Source organism: Aphidius gifuensis, linkage group LG1, assembly GCF_014905175.1.
Source record: "Aphidius gifuensis isolate YNYX2018 linkage group LG1, ASM1490517v1, whole genome shotgun sequence".
NCBI classification, from domain to species: Eukaryota; Metazoa; Arthropoda; class Insecta; order Hymenoptera; family Braconidae; genus Aphidius; species Aphidius gifuensis.
In genome coordinates, this window is record NC_057788.1 from 1622314 (window position 1) to 1645502 (window position 23189).

The following is a 23189-nucleotide window of genomic DNA, read 5'->3' on the forward strand; positions in this document are numbered from 1 at the left end:
ATGATAAAGATTCAAATGTAAATGATAAGAAAAAAAAAAACACATTATATGAATAGATAAGGAAAAAATTTAAATTTATTTCACAAACAAAAAAGTGTGTAGCTCGTTCGATTCATATTAGAAATGATACAATATATTCTTGTTTTTTGATAATTGATTTATAGTCAAAAAAAAAAATATTTAACTTTGTAAAAAAGTTTTATGGACAAAAAACAATGTCATAACTTGTATCTGGACTTCCACGACAAGTAAATGTACTAGTTGTGTCATCATAGGCGTAGCTGTACGCGTCAGGACAAGCTGATTTGAATATTGCCGGGTAATTGACTGGCCAATCAGAACTTCTACATGTTTGTGGAGTATTATGAGCACCACGACAACAGTACTGATCAGTATTAAAAGCTGCACAAGCACTTTTACATGCAACAGTCGAACCACCTGAATTTCTAATAGCTAATTCATTTGGACACTGTGCATTCAAATCAGCATAACATCCAGCTGCTTTGCAATCATATTGACCATTTCCTGAATTAACATATCCACCAGTTGGTGTCATTCTAATTGGTAGATTGTAACCATCAACGAGAGAGATGTCATAGAAATCAAGTCCATCAGCACCTTTCAAAGTCACTTCAGCAAGTGATGCTGGTGGTACACCACCAGCTCCATTACATTGTATTTTATTTCCACAATCACCTGTTTCACATCTTCCTGATCCATCACAATTTGTTCTTGCCCAAATTCTGCCTGCCCAATCACCAGGTGTATTTATAAACTTTGCTTCATATTGTCCCAATTGGAAACCACCACCTTCAAGATGTGCCTTTCCTGGATTACCTTGTATGGCAGGCCAGACAGTAAACGGACAATTATTGTATAATTTAAGTTGATTACCAAATGATCCAACAATCATCAACAAAAATGATAGCAAAAATTTTACTTCCATTTTTATTAAATATCTAATTAATATAAAATACTTAAATTAATTTTTATTTATTATCTGTTGTACTTAATTCAAATTTAAAAAATTATATTGTACTTACTATTTTTGGATATTTATTAACGGTATGATTACGGTGTTTTGCCAATGATATCAATCAAATTTATGTGATCATTTTTTGTTGATCTTCTTATATATACCTACCAATATCATAATTATAATACATCTACTTTTATGTTTGTAATATTGTGCGTTTGTTCATATTTCATAATTTATACGTTATCAGGCAATCTGTGTGCATAAGCAATTCATGAGTGAAAATAACATTAATTTTTTGATTTAATAATTTTTTTTTCTTACATTTTATTTATTGTCAAATACATATAGTGTATAATATACTGAATTTTATTTTCCTTATTGATTGTTGAATTAGCTGGTAGCTAATAAAATAAATGAAACAGTTGAGTAAATAAAAAAAGTAAGATAAATAAATAAGGAAAAAATTAAAATTCAATCATCAAGTATTAAAGACTCCCCACATGTAACAAAAATTAAACAGAAAGTAAACTCATAAGAACAAAAAAAAAATGTAATATTAATTTTATATAAATTGAAAAATTAAATAGCACAACAATAGATAATCACCATAATCAAAATAAGCAACAATAAAAACATATTGATTTTTTTCGTATAAAAAATAGCTTACTAATAATAATACAAAAAAAAAAAAAAATTGAATAAATAATAAATTTATGTGTTCAAGAAAAAAATTAATTAAAATTATTTTCCATAAAATTTTATGATGAATATTTTTCTCAAATGAATTTAATGAATTTTATCATGCAATTATTAGAAATTTAAAAAAAAAAATAATTATCCTTATGATTGTAATTAACGTACAGAAAAAAATGTTGATATTGATCATGACAAGGTCCATACCATCAAAATAAAATCGAAATTGAAATAATACATGTTGAAGTAATTTTTATTTTCATACATTTTTTTTCTTATTCAACTTTCGAGATATAAGGAAAATGAGAATTAATTAAACAATACGTATTGTAATGTAAAAATATTTATTTAATTTTCTATCAAGTTACAATAATTTTGTGTTGAGTTTGTGTCACGCAACAAATTCATATATTAAAAAAATATAATATATATTTGCACCTTGATAGGTAATTTATGTTCAAAATAAATATTTAACTTTGTAAAAAAGTTTTATGGGCAGAAAACAATTTCATAATTTGTATTTGGATTACCTTTACAAGTAAAGGTACTAGTTGTGTCATCATAGGCGTAGCTATATGCATCAGGACAAGCTGATTTGAATATTGCCGGATAATTGACCGGCCAATCTTTACTTTTACATGTTTGCGGAGTATTGTGAGCACCACGACAACAGTACTCATCAGTATTAAAAGCTGCACAAGCACTTTTACAAGCAACAGTATAACCACCTGAATTTTTAACAGCCAATTCCTTTGGACATTTTGCATTCAGATCGGCATGACAACCAGCTGATTTGCAATCATATTGACCATTATCTCTCTTGACATATCCACCAGTTGGTGTCATTCTGATGGGCAGATTGTATCCATCAACCAAAGAAATGTCATAATAATCAAGTCCACCAGCACCTTTTAATGTCACTTCAGCAAGTGATGCTGGTGGTACACCACCAGCTCCATTACATTGTATTTTATTTCCGCAATCACCAGTTTCACATCTTCCTGAACCATCGCAATTTGTTCTTGCCCAAATTCTGCCGGCCCAATCAGTTGGTGTATTTACAAACTTTGCTTCATATTTTCCCAATTGAAATCCACCCCCTTCAAGGTGTGCCTTTCCTGGATTACCTTGAATAGCAGGCCAGATCGTAAATGGACAACCATTGTATATTTTAAATTGATTAGCAATTGATCCGCCAATCATCAGCAGAAATGATAAAAAAAATTTAAACTCCATCGTTTTTAAATATCTAATTAATAGCAATACTCAAATTAATTTTTATTTTATTCTATTTTCTTTTATAATTAAAATTAAAAAAACCATATTGTACTTACAATTTTTGGATATTTATTAACACTATGTTTACAGTGTTTTGCCAATGATGGCAATTAATATTCTACGGTCATTTTTGAGCATCTTTTTATATACCTACCAATATTATAATTATTAATACTCTACATCTATGTTTATGTTTATTATATTGTGCGTTTGTTTATTCTGCATACTTTATACGTTTTTATCACAATTATTATCAGACAATCTGTATACATAAGCCATTTAAAAGAGTAAAAATAATATTAATTTTTTTTCCTTCATTCATCATTGTTTTTATGTCATTCAATTAATTTTCTTTTGTTATATTTTATCTCATTTCATATATGTTGTATGTGAAATAATAATTTTTTTTTTTTTCCATCTCATAAAATACTCAATATTATTTTTCTTATTACTTGTTGAATTAGCTGGTGGTTAATTGAATTAAAAATTAAATAAAAAAGTATGACATAAATCAATAAGGAAAAATTTAAATTCATTCAACAAGTATTGAAGACTATTCACATGAAAAAGAAATTAAATAGAAAAAAAAAATATAAAATTATTTTCAAGTTAATAATGATCATCATTATCAAAACTCTCTATAAATAACTTCTTGGATGTTTGTAATATATTTTTTTTATACTTACATTAGATGTAGATCACTTGGTTGATAAGTGAACCTGGTTTGCTTTCGATTGTATTCCTTCTTTGGGAATTTTATATTTGATAAATAAATCAACTTGGATAAATCCAATCAATAAAATTGATTTATTGCAAGACAACTAGACAAGGTTCTTCCAAGTTCAGTACCACTGCAGGTATAGTCGTTATAGGTGGAGCGCTATTGACTCTTTGCCGCAAACGTTCTTGATCTGGTCTATTTATTAGGCTGCTATTTTTTTGAGCTGATAACTGATAGTGCTGAGCCGATAGAAGCAGAGTGGTACCATGTGGTGCTATGGAGTTATTACATTTCTGATTGGTCCACTTTAATAGTACCACTTTCAAAAACTATTGTTGTAAACAATGATAATATCATTATGTTTAAAATATTATATAAAACATTATGTTTTTCAAAAATAATAACATTATTATTTTTAATTTTTATATCATCATAAATATACAAATAGAAATAAGCAAACTCGTCCTAGAAAAAACCAGATTTAAAACTCTGGGAAATAATAAATTTATGGTTTTAATAAAAAAAAAGTATTTTCAGTTAAATTTTATTTTAAAATATTTTTCTATAATAAATTTATTTAATATTATAATGTAAATATTTGAAATACTTTTTAAAAATAATTATATATCCTTATAATTATCTTTTGCAACATTTACATTTTGCAAAAAATATTGCTTGTCTTGGACAACTAAATTCTGAAGTTCGCATAAATATTAAACAACGAGTTTGACATACAGAAAAACATGTTGGTACTGGTTCAACTGCTCCAGCGTCTCTCCAGTCGTGACAAGCTCCATTTGTTCCATCAAAATTCATGAATGCAATCAAAATTAAAATAATACATGTTGAAGTAATTTTATTTTGATACATTTTTGTTATTATTTAATTCCTTGGTTTAAAAAAAAAAAAAAACAAGTAATTATATGTTGTAAATTTGTATGAAAAATTGAGTAAATTAACTGAAAATTAAAATAAAGAAATTATTTTACTTATGAATTTTTCTAGAAGTTATAATTTTTTAAATCTGTGTCTTTTTAAAATTATCTAAACTTACGAATATTTTATTGAAGTTGAAATTTGAATATCACACGTTTAATGTGCAATTGAAATTAATCAAAGTTTAACATTTACATGTCTATATATACACAGTCTGTAAAATACTATGACGACAATTATAATGTCAATTGAAGATTAAAAGTTAAGAAGAATAATACAAGAGGAAAATCATCTAATTATTCAGCTCAAGGATTTTAAATATTTTGTAAATATCTCATTTCGATATTAACATTCTTGAAAACCATTTTAATCCTTTGATTTTTTCCCAATCAAAATTCGAAAAATATTTGATATTAATTTTTTTTTTTTAATTCGAAATATCCATTTGTAAAAGCATCAATGAAAATTAAAAATAAATACATTGATAATTTTTTTATTTTTACAATGAACAAGTTTCATCAACTTTTTTATCATAAAAAAAAAAAAAAAAAACAAATTATAGTATTTTTATTATTTGAACAATAAAAATAATAATACATTATTTTTTTTAACAGAGGAGGGAAAATTATATTTTCTTGTTTAATAAATAAATAAAATTTTATAATAGCTAATGCTAAATGTATTTTTTAGTCTTATCTTGTGACGCAAAAGTAATACAAAAAAAAAAATTATTAATCCATTTTTTTTTAAATTGAAAATATTTATTTTTGATAAGTTAAAATAATATTTTCATTTTTTATTTTCTACGCACAAGTAATAAATTAGCTCAAACATTAAAATAAATAATACAATAAATAAAAATATTTTTCATAAATTATTTAATTTTTTATACCAAAAAAAATGATAGTTTACAAAAGTCATGATGAAAGTTGCTCAATAAATATATACACACATCTTTTATATATTTTATATTAATTTTTTGATTTTTTTTATTCATTGACTTAAGTACCAAGTATTTTCAAAATATTATCCTCAATTTATTTATAAATTTACTGAGATTATTGTTACAATATTGATGCTTCTTTATACATGAAAATAAAATATAAATAAAAAAAAAAAATAATTGACAATCATATTGTCAAGAGTGATGAACTGTTTTTACAAAATACAAAAAAAAAAAAAAAAAAAAAAACATAAGCGTTATCACAAAGCGTCGTAACATGAGAAAAAAAAATAATATATATCTGTGCAGTTTATTTTAAAGAACACATGGTCTTACTGATAATTCATTGTAAAAAAAAAAAAAAACTATTATAAATAAATTAGTTACTTAATTGAGGAAGAGCTTGTGATGTTAATTTTTCACTTGCAAATATTTCTAATTAAACAAAAACTTATCTAAATAAAAAAAAAATATATGGATTTGTCTTAAACAAAGTTACAAATATCAAAATTCATTTACTATAATAAAATAAAATTAGCAGCGTTATTTATCATCTAATCTCGCTATGAAAAAAAAAAACAAAAAAAAAATTACTAACTCTACTTACAGTAAAATCCATTCATTGATAATTTGTACTTTGTGGGATTTAATATTATTTTTATATAAATTTTTATATTTTAATTAACTTTGGGTAACCGCTGTGTATAAATTTCACATTTTGTTTATATAATATATATTAATTTTCCAGTTAAAATTCAAAGTCTATTTACTGTTAAATTTTGTTAACATAAAAACCCCATTATCAGATCAAAAAAAAAATATATATATTATTACTTAATTTAATTAATAATATTGTGCTCTAATGACATACGTATAATAATTATAATTATTATTTAAATATTATTTTCTTTTTTAAAGAAAAAAAATGTATAAAGTCAGTGCGTATTTAGTCAACCAGATAAATTTTCATTTGAATTATTATGGCATTTTTACTAACACTATTTTATATTAATTTCAAAGGCACATTACTTAATTTTTCTTTTTTCAAATCCATTTGATGGAATTAGAAAAGAAAAAATTTCTGTCAAGCTAGCCACTTGGTAATTACTGTATTAGTAATTTTTTTTGTACATGTTATTATGCTTGTAGAATAAAAATTAAATATTTCTTTGTTTATATTGGAATACCATGAACTCTAAACCTATATAAACATGTATATTCAAGTTGTCCATGATTACTGTGTATTCTCAATTCAATATACTCAAAATCATGATTAATTTGTTGATTTTCAATTGGAAAATATTGCAGTGTTTCATCATTATCAATAAATTCATATTCACCAAGTATTATTGGTGATTGATCATGCTCACCTTTTGATCCCCATACATTAAATTTTCTTGGTGCACTTTTAATTTCATTATTTGGTAATATTTTTTTAGATGCATGTTCCATTGTAAAACCAGTTATTTTAATTTTACTACGTAATTTAATTAATAAATAACCAGGAAAATCTTGAAATGCCCAACAAATACCTGGTAATATTTTGTTGCCTTGTATTACTGTTCTTGGATCACCACTTTCATAAAATAATGTTAAACCAAATAATTTAACAGCACGTGTATTAATATTGAAACGTTGTGTACAACGTATACTTATTATTTGTCCACCAGCTGATTCAAGTGCATAATCAACTCTACCAGTTTTATCAGCATCATATATTTTTAATAATTCAATAACAATTTTACGAATATAATCATCTGTTGTTGTTGTTGTTGATGATGATGATTGATTTGTATCATTACATATATTTTTTTCTGCTATGATTTTATCATTTTTTAATGTTTCTTCTTGCTGAATTATTAATTGTGCTTTTATTACATTCTCAACAACTTCATGAATATCAGATTTAAATTTATCAGCACCAAAATAAGTAGTTATAATATTTTTAACACGATTTTCAAGTTCTTGTTCTGGTATATTGTTATTTACTGGAATTTTATTGCAACAACTTTTTACTTGGCTATAAAGATTTTGAAGATTTTTAAATTCTAATTTTATATTATTCAGCTCAGAGCTTGTTGAATCATCAGTCATTTCTAATTTTGATTCCAAGTTTGATAATTTTTCCTGTAATTTAAAGAAATTGTTTTGTTAATTTAAATTCATTTATTTTTTTTTGTTGTTTTTAAATTACCTCGTAATGAAGTAGTGCATTTTTTTTAGATATTTTTAAATCATTTACGGTGTCATCAATATTTGTATTATGCTCCTGTAAAATTTTAAAATTAAAACATTAAAATGAAAATAATTTGTTTGAAAAAAAGTAAATAATAATCACCTTTTGGTTGATTTGTTGAGCTTCTAATTTTTCAAAACGATTTATCAATATTTCCAATGTTTTTTTCATCTCATCATATTTAGCATTATCAAAATTATCATGATATTTATTAGCATCTTGATTTTTTAAATAATCCATTGTATTTAATTTTCTAAAATCCTGAAAAACATCTGTAGAAAATTTTGATAGTACCATGTCTTTAGCACCAGGATAAAACCAAATTCCTGAAATGAAAAAACAAAAAAAAACAAAAGTAAATATTAATAATAAAGAAGTAATTTTATAAAAACATATTAAGGAATTTTCAATTTCCTTCTCTGGTTACCGTTAATGGCTCCACCCTGATTTGACAAATTAAATTTTATTTGTGTATCAATTTATGGTATAATATTTTTTTTTACTTTCAAAATAATCTAATCAGTGTTTTGCCATAATTAAAAAAAATAAATACATTATGGTAACTGAGAGAAGGACAGATGAAGAACTCACCATCAATATGACTCGTGTCAAATCATGCGTAAGTATCATCAGATGTATTTTTATTAAATAATATTGTTGAATCCTGTTGTTGAGTTTAGCCTCCTTCTATCCTTCTCCCATTCAATTGGCAATTTTAAAAAAACATATCAATTACTTGAAAAAAAAAAACAAGGGAAAATACTCGAAACATCCTACATTTTATTGTAAAAAATTATTAAAGTTTATATAAATAGTAATTGACAATAAAAAAATTGAGTAAAGAAAATTGCACTTTAGTTTAATATTTTATTTTTGTTTTTTAATCAAGCACCAACGGTTTTACTATTTTTTTTTTTTACATAGAAATTTATAATATTGCATAAACTTTGGTTGAAAACAAAATTATAATTTAATTGTATTTATATATCAAATAAAAAATATATTTGATTTGTTTTTTTATTATCATTAATGGAAGCTTATTATTTGTAATTTGTGTATTATTTATTTTTGTAAGGCACCGATTAATTATTAGTAGCAAAAAACTATATTAAATTAGTATTTTTCAAACGCAACGAGAAAAAAAAAAAAACAATTAAACTGGTGTAATAATAACTGGTGATAAATTAAGTCTCTTTAATTGGCAAGACTAGATTCCACCCAAATGAAATAAATAAATAAATGCCTATAAAATGCAACAAATTGTTAATAATAATGCTGATAATTATATCATTAATATTCAAACGTGAATAATGAAAAAGATTAAGCAACAAACGATAGAAAAAAAAGTAAAATATTAGTAGGACAATTTGTTACAAAAAATCACTGGCAAAAGAAAAGAAAAAAAAAAAAAAAACAAACTAATTAAGCAAGAAAATAGTATTAATATTTTTAAATAATAATAATTTGTTCATTTTTATGATTATTGATTGGTAATCCATGGTACGGATACGTTCATTTTGGGAATTATTGATTTGAATGATAAATTTCGAATATTAGATATATATTTCGCGATAAAACCATAATCATCAATATAAATATTAATGATGTCATCATAAATGTGATTTGTTGTGATAGTAACATCTGTTTGTACTTTTTGTAGAACTTCCATACAGGCTAATTTGTATATTTGCACAATGTATAATCCTGAAACAAAAAGAAAATACCAAAACCAAGGCTACGGTTTACCTGTCATTCACCAATAATTAAAACCAAACAAATTAATAACTAAACAATAATTCTGAAAATATAAATACTAATTTATAAAGTTAGATAAATAAATTGACACTTGTATGTCAAGTATACATTGCTTCTTATCAATTTGAAATATAATTTGCATTTTTTTTTTTTCCTTTTGTAAGCTCAGCGTCATTTTTTTCAGCAAGTTATTTAAGCAAATGTACTATTTTTTAACCCAATTAATGTTAGAAAATAATTTATAAATTAATTTAGCTTACCGCCAATAATAAGTGGTGGTAGAAGAATCAATAATAGTAATTTTTTTCTTCGAGATATAACACCTTCACGTACTGGTGTTGCATGACTCAAAATCCAAGAATCAAGAAACAAAACACGTATCAATGTCAGGTACAGATATTGTAAAATATAATCAACTTTTGACCAAAATTTTGTCCATTTTGATTCTGTAAATAATAATAAATAAAAGTTAAAAAAAAAAAAACAAGTTTTAAAAAATATTTTCCACAATTTTTAAAAGGAAAAATATTATCACGTTTTAATGTTTACCTCGTGATATGGTTTTTTTTTTTTTATTTTTTTAAATAACACAAACATGTTAATAAATTTTATCAACAAAAAGAAAAAGATACATATTTATTTTTATAGAAAAAAAAAAAAAAAAAAAAACGACTCACCTTCATAACGACGATAAGAATAATCATGACTAGCAATAAATTTTTCTCTCCTCAATATTTTAACACGTATAAATTCATAAATTCCAATAAATAAAAATGTCACAATATACCATAATTTACCAAAATATTTATGAATAAATGATGGCTTATTTTGATATGTTATTGCATGATAATTACGATGATTATTATTGTTAATAGAATCATCAAATTCATTATCTGAATGAGTAAAACTTGAAAATTTTGATATATTTGGTGTTGATCCACCAAATACAACACGTTGTCGACTGAAACGTTCAACATGTGTATGTTTGTAAACAATATGTTGATCTTCATTCATTGCTGATAAATAAAGGGCACTTTGTTCATTCTAAAAATAAATATAACATATTTATTTTATCAAATTATATTGTTAATTTTAAAAGCTGTATATATTTTTTTGTAACTTACAAGACGATTTTGTTGAATACTGTCATTAATTTCAGTATCAAATAAATCAGTATTATCTTCTTTTGTACTTGCTGATGTTTGACTCAATGTTTGTTGACTTAGAGACAATGAACTACCTACAGTACTGCTGCCATCTGAATGAATTGAGGGCCGTGACATATTTGGCATTGCCAAAACACCGGGAGCTATTTCATATCGACACTGTGATGTTTGTGAATACGTATAATCTGTCTTTGGAAAAACACTAGAAATAAATATTATAAATTAATTTTTATATATATTTTAATAAAAACCTTATCATTTATTTTATTAATAACTATTTCAATTAATTTCTTAGAAAATATATTATTTCAAAAAAATAAAAATATGATAAAATATTAATTTAAAAAAATAAGAACACGATTAAATAGGTAAATAATTTATATAATAAAATACGACATTAAAAGAAGTCAACAAAATCATTAGAAAAAAAATATTGTTATTATAAATTTTTAAACTTTTTTATATAAATTAATTTAAAAAAATAATGATGACAGTTTAATTATGTAATTGAATATTCACGATACTTTGTTTTTCTGTTGATAAAAAAAAAATAAAAAAACCACAGTTATAAAATTAAAAATGATTGGTCAATTTGTTTGAATAACCTTGAGTAAATATCAAAGCATAGTTTAAGAAAAAAAAAGAAGTAAATAATATGAATAATATTAATAAAAAAAAAAAAGGTGTGTAAATATGTAAATACATACTTCCACCAATCGCCAGCTTGTTTGTATATTTCATAAGCAGATCCAGGTCTACTTGGTGGATCTTCACGTTCACCTTCCTCTGATGAATAATCACTGGTAATTGTTCTTTTTGGTGTTGGACTTTTACGTTTATTAACATCATCATTGTTATTATTTTTTTGTTCTCTAATTGAATTTTGTCCATTTGTCATTAATTGTCTTTTAACACGTTGTCTTTCTGAGCGTCTTTTAACAGTTATACCACTGTCATTATCAATGTCATATTCACTTTGTGTTTCATCTTTAATTTCATTTATTGGATCCATCAATTGACCTTTTGTTTTTTGTCCACTATTTGTACTGTAACATTTTTTTAATAAACAATTATTTGAGATCAGTAATAATTTTATTATTTTAATGACTTACTGAGATTTTGATTTTGATCTACGGCTGCTGGTTACTTCACCAGGTGTCAATGATCTTTCACGACTATCACGACTTCGTAAATCATAATGATGATTTATATTTTCTGATTCTGTTGTTTCATTTATTAATTTTTTTGGTGTTTGGGATCTTGATTTACTTCTATTTCGTAATTCATAGTGATGTTCTTCCATTATTTACTAAAAAAAAAAAATTGAATCTATTGTTTAATTGATTATTTGTTTGTAAATAATAAATTGATATTATTTATTTACATGAAATTAACAATATGGAGTTATTTTTCTTTTTATTGGAGTGTAAAGTTAATTATTTTATTATTGAATCATTGATCTAAAATTGTAAATGAATAATTATTTTAAATTTATGGATATAAATTTTTAATGCAGTTATTGAGCTGCACATTAGGCATGTTTTTGGATATTCTATAAATAAAACAACCTCCCAAATGTTTTTCCTATTCAAGCCCTTCTCAGACATATTAATTTTTTTTTACACTCATTTTAGTATGAAAAAAAAAATTAAATATGCTTTACTTCCAGGCTTGCTTTTTTTCACAATATATTTTTAATCTTTTATTTTTTTAATTACGTAAATGTAAAATTTAGTGTCTCAACCATTCGAAAGATAAAAAAGTAGTTATAAAATATGAAACAAATAAAAAAACTAAGATAAAATCTATTTTTAATTTTCAATCAGAAATCTCATATTAAATAATAATAAATATTATAAAAATAAAAAATAAAAAACAGAAAATTTGAGTAAATTTTACAATCAATTAATTTCTTTTTTAAATTTTTTATTTTTTTTATCAACATAATAAGAAAATAAAAATTTCTTTTGCATTCTCCACACGCAAGTATCAATTATGCAAATGACATATTATTTAAATACTGTATAATCAAAATGAAAAAAATAATTGAAAGAGTGCAGACAGGCTCATGACATCACAAAAAAATAAAAAAAAAAAAAAAAACCAAAAAGAAATTCAATTAATCAACATACAATAAAAAATAAAACAATTAAAAAATTTTTCTAAAAAGCATTATTTTTAAATTAAAAAAATTAATTAAATTCCCCCACTATTTTTATTTTACCTTAGATCACCGGGAAAACTAAACGTGACAATATATATCTCATGATTATGAAATAAATAAATTCTATAAATAAATTAATTCCTTTTTTTTTTTTGCATTTTAATAATAAAATAATAATAAAAATATCTCACCGTTGGCCAAAGTATTATTGGGCGTTTACTTGATAATTTTTTTTCAAAAATAAAACACAACCACGTCAAAAAAATAATCACAACTATTTATTTTCTTTGTTTTTGTCTTTTTTAAATATTAAATTCAAATATTATTATTTTTTTAATGACACACTGAATTTTAACAGATTGTCAACATGATCGCACGACACCAAACAATCCGTTGTTGAATTTTATCGTAAACATACACATATAAAAAAATTATAAATAATAAAAATACACACACAGTTACACAAATACAATTTTTTTTATTTATTTTTCATATACACACATACACACAATGCTACGTTTGCTTAGAAAAAATTGCTAAAGTCACGTCTATAAATAACAATGATAAAATTTCACAGAGTTTTTTACTTTACCGACTGTTTTTGACACCATCTTGATTATTATTATTATTGTTATATTTGTTTATTTTTTTTTTCTAAATATTTTCTAAAATCAGCTGATAGATTTCGATGATAGAAAAAATTCCATTACTTAGTTGATAGTATTATTACTATTATTTATGTTGTAATTTTATGAAAAGCTGTGATTTAATAAATTAATTATTATAAGTATATTTGTTTTTTTTTTTTTTTAATTATTGTTGTTTATTTTTGTGATGATTGCATTTAGCAGGTTTAGAAAAAACATACTGTCAAGTAAGTTTAAAATATTGACAATGTTATTTGATTGTTATTAAGGTAAATTATTAATTGTTGTTTATTTATTTTAGCGACATCTTGGCTATCAAATGGCTCAATAGTATTAAAAAAATATGTACATAAAAATATAAATTTTATACCAAGACATGTTTTGATTGTGTCAAAAGTATCACGTTATCAAGTTGAACGTATTCGTGAATCACAGCTTAGTGATGATGATTTTAAAAGATACATGATTGAAAGAGGCACGGACTATCAAAGAATGGTTGAAACACATGAAAAAAATAAAAATGTTCAAGAACAAGTTGTTAAAACATTGAAAAAATTAAATATTCAGTATATTCTAAAAAATAGGTAAATAAAAATATGAAAAAAACTAATTAATATATTGTTTATTAAAAATATAAATTAAACTTACAGATTAACAATTGAAAAATTCGATTTCGATTGGGCTGATTTTGTGATTTCGATTGGTGGAGATGGTACATTTCTTTTGGCAGCAAATTTAATATTTGACAATAAAAAACCAGTTATTGGAATAAATTCTGATCCAGATATGTCTGAGGGTTATTTGATGCTTGACAGATATTTTACAAATAACATATCGCGTATATTTGATAAATTAAAAAATGGTGAATTCGAGTATTTAATGAGAACAAGAATACGAGTTACATTGGAAGGTGATGGAATATGGGGTGTACCATTTCATATGCATGAAAAAGCTAGAATATGTGGACAAGAAATGTAAGAATAATTTAATTATCATGAAAAACCATTTATATAAATCATTAATGAAAAATAATTTATTTAGATTTTGTACAAATGATAAATCAGCAGAGGCACAAAAAACACGTCGTTTACCCTGGTTGGCATTGAATGAGGTAAAAACATCTATAATATTGCTTTTTATTTTAATTATTTATTAATGATACTTTTTAGGTATTTATTGGTGAATCATTGTCAGCAAGAACGAGCTCATTGAAAATTAAAATAAATGATAGTAATGATTATTATCAAGTTAAAAGTTCTGGTGTATGTGTTAGTACTGGAACTGGTTCAAGTTCCTGGTATCGTGCTATCAACAGTATGACAACACAAATGCTCAGGGATATTGTTCAATTTGTTGATCCAAATAAAAATTATACAGATGAAGAGGCTGATAAAATTTGTAATCAATTTAATGAAAGCTTGCTATTTCCACCAGGTGAATTTACACAATAATAACTATTAAAACAAATAACAATTGATATTTTTTAAAATTTGATTTATCAATTTAATTATTTGCTTTTGTTTTGTGGTGGATAATTTATTTTATTAATTGTTGATTGATTGTTGGTACTTGTTTTTTATTTTAGATGATTTGGCAATGAGCTATGCAATTAGAGATATTATTATGAATGAAATATGGCCACTACCAAAGAAAATAAATCCACGTGATTTTTGTAACAAATTAACAATTAAATCACAGTGTTATGATGCAGGCTTGGTATTTGATGGAGGCATTGGTATACCATTTAATATGGACACCACAGCTATTCTTGAAACTCATCCAGAAGATAAACTTCGAACAATTAAATTTTTAGATTAATAATATTTTTTTATATAACATTTATATATAATTGTATAAAAAAAAAAAACAAAACTATAATTATTAATTAATAATTGAACAAGAAAAAAAAAAACTAGCTTTCATATATTTGATACACGTGTTTTTTATAATATTTTTTTAAATATGTAATTCATTAAATATTTTAATTTATTATTTTATTATCAATAAATATGATGACCAAATGAGAAATAATTGTTAAAAATAATTTAAAAAAAAAAAAACTAGGGAAAATCAGTTTAAAAATAAAAAACCGTTCGAGAAAAAAAACACCAGATTCGTGGAATTATGGGGGGACGATGGAGAGACCGAGCTCCAATCAAAATTCGAGAATAAGCCAATTGAGACTCAGATTCTGAGAATTGTCCGAAAAAAAAAGTGCCTGATCTCACGTAGTTTAGTCCTGGATTGTGATTGTATTTAGACAAAATAAAAGTGTAATTTTTAATTAAAATATAATCAAATTGTTTGAGTTAGTTGATTTAAAGTTTATTTATGATTATTTGTATTAATTTATTGTAAAATTTATCGTTGAATCATGTTAAAATGTGAATCTTGAAAATTATGATCAACGACAATATACAAAATGGAGTAATGTAAGTGAATAAATATCATTTATTAAATGATCATAAATGTTGATTGATTAAATTAATTATTAGAACCATCAACAATTTAAATCGTTGATAATTAATTTTTGTTAGATATATAATAATCTATCTTTTACTTTTGCTCCTGTAACATCCCCTTTTCCCGAGCTCCCTTTTTTGTTAAAATTAAATTTATTTTATTTATATTTGTTGTATAAATAATTTAGCGACTTGAAAATGTATTATTTATTGTTTATTTTTTAATTTGTAGATACGGAATGAGGCTGATGAAAAAAATGATTGTAAAAATTTTGCTCCATGAGTGTGTCCAATATCTTCAATCTTCATGTGACATCACCAAGTGGTTAATTATTTATTTTATTTATTTAATGATTGAAATAATTGTATGATGATCATGCTGGGCTGCTACAAATTTACTTGTGATACAAATATATTAACAAGAAGAAAATTGAAATCCAGTTATGAAAATAAAAATAGATAAACAGTGTTGGACCAACTGGAAGAGCTGGTGGTGTACTAGATCTCGGTGTTCAACATGTGGATGATAACATAGTCAAGTGGTAATTATTTATTTTAATAATAATGAAAATTAAATCACAGAATTAATTGTTGATTGATTGTTAACTGTTTTATGTTGTAAATGTAACAACATTCAGTGACTAGACCTGGCAAATGGCAATAATATTTCCATCTCAAAAAATTATTAAAGTATGATATTTATTTATAATTTTTTTTACTGTTTAGATGGCTTTGAATTGAAAAAAAAAAAAAGGATCGATGAACAATCAACATATTGAGATACTTGGATCAACAATAGGCCAAAATTGACTCAAGAAAATAATGATGGTGCTGATAGTGTATCAATTATGAGGTTGGTGTTTGTTTTAATTTGATAACCAGTTTCAAACTTGGTTAAAATAATTTTTAAATAATTTAGTAGTCTTAGTGATAATTTTTAACTTGAAAATAATATTTTTTTCTTGATGATTTTGTATCAATATTGTGTGTTAATATTGATGCAGTTGAATCATCAAAAAAATATTGAAGCTGAAAGAAAAAAAAAGAGTATATTGTCGAGAGTTGTTGTCTTTCTATCAGTTGATCATAATACAGTAGGTTCACACTCATAGACATCTAAAATTATCCATTCAATTCAAAAATTTTTTAATAAATTAATAACTAATATCGTTTTGTTATAATTTTTCTTACAGATTGTGTTAAAGTGCATTTTCAATGTGTCTTGTTTTTTTTTCAAGTCAATTATTTAATAGAGTCTGTGTAAGTGAGTGAGTTTTTTTGTTTAATTTTTATTTATTTTTAAAAGTGAAAATATTAATAGTGTATTTTTAAAAGTGAAAATATTATTAGTGTATTTTTAAGAGTGTTAATATTTAGTGGCTGTTAACTGGATCTGTTGGATTAAAAATTTATTTTTCTGGACCACCCGAAGACAACGAGATGGCTGTAAAAGGTAAGGTTACACGTTTTTATAAATATATTTCTCTAATTTCTAAATTTTCAAATATTAATCATCAAAATTTTTCCAATTTTTACATCTTTTTATTTAATTTATATTTTTTATTCTATTTTACTTTTATTTTAATTTTTTCAATTTGATAATTTACCGAAAATTGGTAAAGAAATTTTATTCGTTGAAAATAATAATAAGTAACCTGAAAGATGGCGCCACCATACTATTAAACCGCTGAATTTAAAAAAAATCCATTTATTTATTTTCTTTCTAGCGCAATAATTTTACTTAAAAATTATTATTTAATTTAAATAACAAAATACAAAAAACGAAGAAAAAATATATATCTAAAAACCATGAAATTCTTATTTTTAAAAATATTTTAAAAAGCTCTAATAAAAAAATAATATTACTACAATCATTGATGAAAAAAAAAACCTTTAAACAAGCTTTTTCTTTCAAAATCAATTTTTCTATGTCAACGTGATATCAATATTGAAAAAAAAAAAATTAAATTTATATTACGTAATAATTTTACTAAAGCGCTGAATAATTTGAAAAAATTAATTCGTCAATGATAAATTAATAAAACACCATACAACTCATTAAAAAATAAACCCAAAAAAAAATGTACTATGTATTATTTTTTAATTTAACATAACAAATTTTTAATTAAATTAAATTTCACAATAGTACACATTGCCCTTTGATAATTGGAATTTTTAAAATGTCCATTTTGGATGCTTTTATCAAGACTATATATACATAATTAAACACCCATATAAACAATGCAACACAAATACCATAAGGTGACGATAAAATAAAATATAAAAATAATCGAGGTGAGTGTGGCTTGACACTAATTATCGTCTACCATTAAAATGGAATTTCACAACTATTGATTGTTATCATCAAAACATAAATAACATTCAATCGTAATACATTGCAATTGTTTAAAGCCTCAATATGGAAAGTTTTTTACCGCAAAATTCAAAGTGTTGACATAAAAATAATATAAAAAAATTACAAATGAATAGAAAAATTTTTAAATTCCATTTTAATATATAATGTAAATCTCGTTAAGCTGTTTGTGTTTATTATATATCTATTGGTTAATATATTGAAGAATATAAAAATAAAATAGAATGTAATAAAAAATTGTGAAAAAATAAAAAAAGTAAAATTGTTGAAATTTATATTGTGGTTGCCGCATAGTGGAAACTTTGGCTTGTACTTTTCTGCACGTGTTGTCGCCTTTTTATCGAGATTAGGGTAAACCATGTTGGAAAAAAAAAAAATTAGAAAAAAAGTAGTTTGATATTAGAGAAGATTCACCGCTAATATTTGTGATTTTGGTCTCATATGACATGGGCGACACGTGGTTGGGTTCTTAGCGACGCTTTATTGCTTCAGAAGCCCCCAAACATGGATCGTCACGTAATAAAATAACGTAAAGCCAGCAAAAGTGAAAAACGATCATAATAAAAAGAAAAAAAAAAAGCTCAAACGAGATTGGATAGAAAAAAAAAAAAAAAAAAAACACCCGACACCCTTCTAAATCGTTCTACAATTTTTAGCAGATTTTGCAGATTTAAACTTTTAAACTTTTTCGAAATATAAAAATGATATATTAAATTAATTTTAAAACTATTTTTAAAATAAAATAACTATTTAAGCTCAAAATCAAAAAGCTAATTTTAAAAAAAATTTCTGTAGAAAAAAAAATCAAAAGAAAAAATTAAATTATTAATTATTTATATATTTTTTTTTGATATAGAAAATTAAAATATGAAATAATTTTTTTTTTTCTAGAAAATAGATATACGTAGAGTCATTATTAAAGACAATTTTATTTAAAAAAAAAATTATATTATAGTCTCGTTAATTCAATTTAATAAATCAATTTTTTTTAGAAATAATTTATCTTTTTTTTTTTCCGATTATAAATAATTTTTATCAACTAAATAATTAAAATTATTGATAACTGTTATTTGAATTATTAATATAAATTATTTATTGATAATTTATTAAATAATAAATAAATATAAACAAATACAAAATAATTATTTAAATGTATTAAATTTATTAGAATTGTCTGACCATAAATGTCCGCATTTCTACTTAAAACGCGTAACCAAATTTCACGTATAAATAAATAATATTATTTTCTAAAAATTATAAGTTTATTAAATTTAAAAAACCATAATATAAATATACTAAACGTATACGTGGTTCCAGTATATTTTTTAATCTTCATCTAAAATGATAAAAGACAAAAAAAAAAAAAAAGTACAGTTTTTTTCATTGCAACTTGGTTGTATTGTATTATTTAAAAAAAATGTTATCATTAATTTTCAGTATGGAGAGAGTATAATATATTCAATATATCAATAATAAATATCTTTGAACATTAGAAAATATTTATGTTCAATATATAATATACATGTTTCTTGAATGAGTCGTCATTAAAATGTTGACAAACAACAATACATTAAAATGATAAATGATTGATCATCAAAATCATGACACATGAATGAAACAATAATATAAAAAAATATTTATTTGTATATATATAATAATCGTCAATGAATGATCCAATCAGGATAAATGCAGATAACTCAAAATCAATGTTGAATGAATCAACTCGTGCATGAAATGATAAATTTATATTTTTTTTTATTTTTTATTTTAGCTTCTTTGATCAAGCACAACAAAGAGATATTTTTAAAATAAAAAATATATAACCTCGCGACTAAAATAAGTGAAGAATAAAATTTAATATAATAAAAAATAAAAAATATTTTTTTAAAACAAATAAGTGGTCTAAGGAGAGACACGTGTCGAAGCACGTTTGTGAGCATTTTGTTATCTGACAATTGTTCGGACGTCCAAGGTGACGTATGTCCATTGAAATCGGATAAGGTCTCGAGAGATTCAGTGGACAACTTCATGAGAGCTTATTCATCTCTCAAATCACAAAAAAAAAAAAATTAAATTAATATCCCAAAATAAATCATTATCATCCCAGGTAGATATGAAAGTCAATTTTTTGACTTCTCATATAAAATTAACATGTGAAGTCGAAAAGTGACCTCAAATTGACTCTAATTTCTACTAGGGACATCATAAATAAATTAGAAAAATTTAAAATAAAATTGACAAAAAAATTATTTGAATCAATTGATAATTATTAATTAGCCATTTAAAAAAAATAATATTATTTCAATTTTTTTTAAAATTTATAATATATAATAACAGTATTAAAAAATAAATTATTATTATTAAAATTTTAAATAATAATTATTATAAAACAAAATTAATTTAAAAAAAAAAAATAGCATGAAAATTTCAATTTTTTTTTTTTTTTAAATTAAGTAAATGTATAATTTTTATAATTATTTTGCTGTTGTTTTTTTTTTCATCTATAGTATTTTTCTATTTCTGGCTTTAAAAATATATGTAAAAAATTTCATAAACAAATTTTGAATCAAGAGGAAAAAGCAATCAGGTAGTCGTTTGATTTTTTCAATTTTTTTTTTTTAAATTTCGTCGTACTTTTTAATTGAAGAGTGATAAAATTATCACAGTTAATTTTATGTCAAAATATCTGATGAAAAATTGGGTTAATAATAATTTTGCTTAGAGCTATATTTAAAACAAGTACTCTTGTTGTTGTTGTTGTTGAAATGAGGGAACGATCATCATCAGAATCATTATTATCACAACAACGACTCGTTTTCATTTATTTATTATTATTATTATTTAATATACCGCTGTGAAATGATTGCCCACGGTCTCAATAATATATTTTTAAAATAGTGGGGATAATGGCAAAATTATACTGGAATACATTCGGCCAAAAGAGCCACAAAGAAGATATAAGCGATCGCTTGCTTTGGGTGTCGAAAACGTTTTTCTTATCTCGTAACGTATTAACAACGCTGACTGTATAGTGGATATATTTAATATTTATTATATATATATATTTTTGATCCTTTATTATGACACAAAAATTATGTGTCAAGATGATGTGAATTTTTATTTTTATATTTTAATAAATACATGAACAAAATAATTTTTTTTTTTTTCTCCTTTTTTTTTTTTTAATATCTCGTGGTAAATTGATATTTCTTTTTTTTTTTTTTTTATCAATATTTAAGCAGACAGTAAAGACATAAATAAATTTTTTTTTTTTTTAGATTATCACAATTTATAATATTTTTTTTTTAGTTTTATGTAAATTTAAAAAAAAAATTAATTTTAAAATAATTTTTATATTTAATTTTTTTGCTGGTTTAAAAATTTGATATAAAATTATTTTTGATTAAGCAATCAGAGGGTTGAAATTTGTCAATTATTATTTAATCAATATATATGCAATTTTTTTATGAAGGCTATTATTAAAATATGTTTTTTTTTTTTGTGAAATTTTAGAGATTTATTTTTGGTTTTTTTTTGTTTATCATTTTGAGGGTTTTATATTGTTGATATGTAGTTTCGTGGAAGAGTATTGGTTATATGCCGTGAGATTTTAGTTACTAATTTAACCTTCATAAATTAATATCTCGATGGCGAAGATACTGGTCATGATAGGTTGATACACCGCCTGGAGGGATCGGCTCACGGCCATCTTTGTCAGACTGAGCTCCACCTCTGGTGAAGATGTGCTTTTTTTTAAATTTTTTTTTTATTTATTTATTTGATTTTTTCATCTAGCTATGTTATTTCTATATTCAAGTTATAAATATATTATATAGATACATCTAGACTCTATCATCGGGATTTAACCATCAGAATTTAACCATCGGGAATCGAGATTTAACCATTTACAACAACTGATGAAGACCCGACAGAAAATATTATATTTTTTTTTATATTTCTATATATGATTATTTAAATTAAAAAATTTTTATTGTTTAGTTTTTTTTTTTTAAATTTGTTTCTATATTTTTTAGCTTTTTCTTTCACCACAATTTTTATTTCTAGCTTTTTTTCTTTGGTGGGGTATATAAGCTAACTTTTTTCACAATATATATCCTTTTGTTTCTTGAATTTCTCGAGTGTGATAAACAACTCTTAGGTGAATTTAAAGGTGTAATAGGCCGTCGGTGGACGAGGTACTTTTCTCTGTGGCTGTGTTTTTCTTCGATCGTAAAACTTCGATTGCTTGTCGGAGAATTAGCAAACTGCCGCAAATGGTAGTGCTTGCAAATGTTTAAATACATGAAAATAAAAAATATAAAAAATATATATAAATTCTTATAAAATATAAATAACACAAAATACACTTAGTTTACTGTTAAAATTATTTTTTAAATAAATCAAAAAATATTTATTTATTTAGAAAATCAATTTAATTAAAAATACTATTTATTTATAGAAAAAATTAACAAACAAATTACAATTGTTTATATCAAAATAATTATTGAAATTAATATAATATATTTATAATTTTTTTTTAGTATAATTTCTGATACTTTAAACTGAATGAAAAAAAAGGAAATAATTTATTTGAAATATATTTTAGTACGTCTTTTTTCTTTTAAATAAATTAAAGTAATTTTCATATTATTTATAAATAATTTATAATTATTATTTGTCTTTTTTTAAATTCATTTATTTATTTTTAAAATAATTTAAATTACTTTATTAGGCTTTTTTTGCGTCTCAAAGGTTTTTTAAAAAAAATGATAATTTAACTGATACAAGATGTTTGTTTTTTTTTTTTTTTTAGACTCAATTTAAAGTAAAAATTA

At 23.3% G+C, this 23189-nt stretch overlaps 4 protein-coding genes across 4 annotated transcripts; 1 reads left to right on the top strand and 3 right to left on the bottom strand.

The window, feature by feature from the left end:
- Positions 1–107: 107 nt before the first annotated feature.
- On the bottom strand, positions 108–1103 carry LOC122860818 (pathogenesis-related protein 5-like). Its single transcript, XM_044164818.1, has 2 exons — positions 1044–1103; positions 108–959 (listed from the first exon to the last, which is right to left on the bottom strand). The coding sequence occupies exon 2, from the start codon at positions 944–946 to the stop codon at positions 200–202; it is 747 nt and encodes a 248-aa protein (XP_044020753.1). The 5' UTR covers positions 947–959; positions 1044–1103; the 3' UTR covers positions 108–199.
- Positions 1104–2029: 926 nt separating this feature from the next.
- Positions 2030–3111, bottom strand: LOC122860820 (pathogenesis-related protein 5-like). Its single transcript, XM_044164819.1, has 2 exons — positions 3007–3111; positions 2030–2921 (listed from the first exon to the last, which is right to left on the bottom strand). Exon 2 carries the CDS (start codon positions 2906–2908, stop codon positions 2162–2164), a length of 747 nt encoding a protein of 248 aa, XP_044020754.1. The 5' UTR covers positions 2909–2921; positions 3007–3111; the 3' UTR covers positions 2030–2161.
- Positions 3112–4312: 1201 nt separating this feature from the next.
- LOC122860821 lies at positions 4313–13304 on the bottom strand. The gene is made up of 9 exons (XM_044164820.1): positions 13063–13304; positions 11820–12016; positions 11415–11753; positions 10666–10909; positions 10219–10585; positions 9802–9987; positions 7889–8112; positions 7745–7819; positions 4313–7677 (listed from the first exon to the last, which is right to left on the bottom strand). The coding sequence occupies exons 2-9, from the start codon at positions 12008–12010 to the stop codon at positions 6724–6726; spliced, it is 2580 nt and encodes an 859-aa protein (XP_044020755.1). The 5' UTR covers positions 12011–12016; positions 13063–13304; the 3' UTR covers positions 4313–6723.
- Positions 13305–13690: 386 nt separating this feature from the next.
- On the top strand, positions 13691–15795 carry LOC122860822 (NAD kinase 2, mitochondrial). The gene is made up of 6 exons (XM_044164821.1): positions 13691–13745; positions 13820–14102; positions 14169–14492; positions 14560–14629; positions 14688–14952; positions 15104–15795. The coding sequence occupies exons 1-6, from the start codon at positions 13706–13708 to the stop codon at positions 15334–15336; spliced, it is 1215 nt and encodes a 404-aa protein (XP_044020756.1). The 5' UTR covers positions 13691–13705; the 3' UTR covers positions 15337–15795.
- Positions 15796–23189: the final 7394 nt, after the last annotated feature.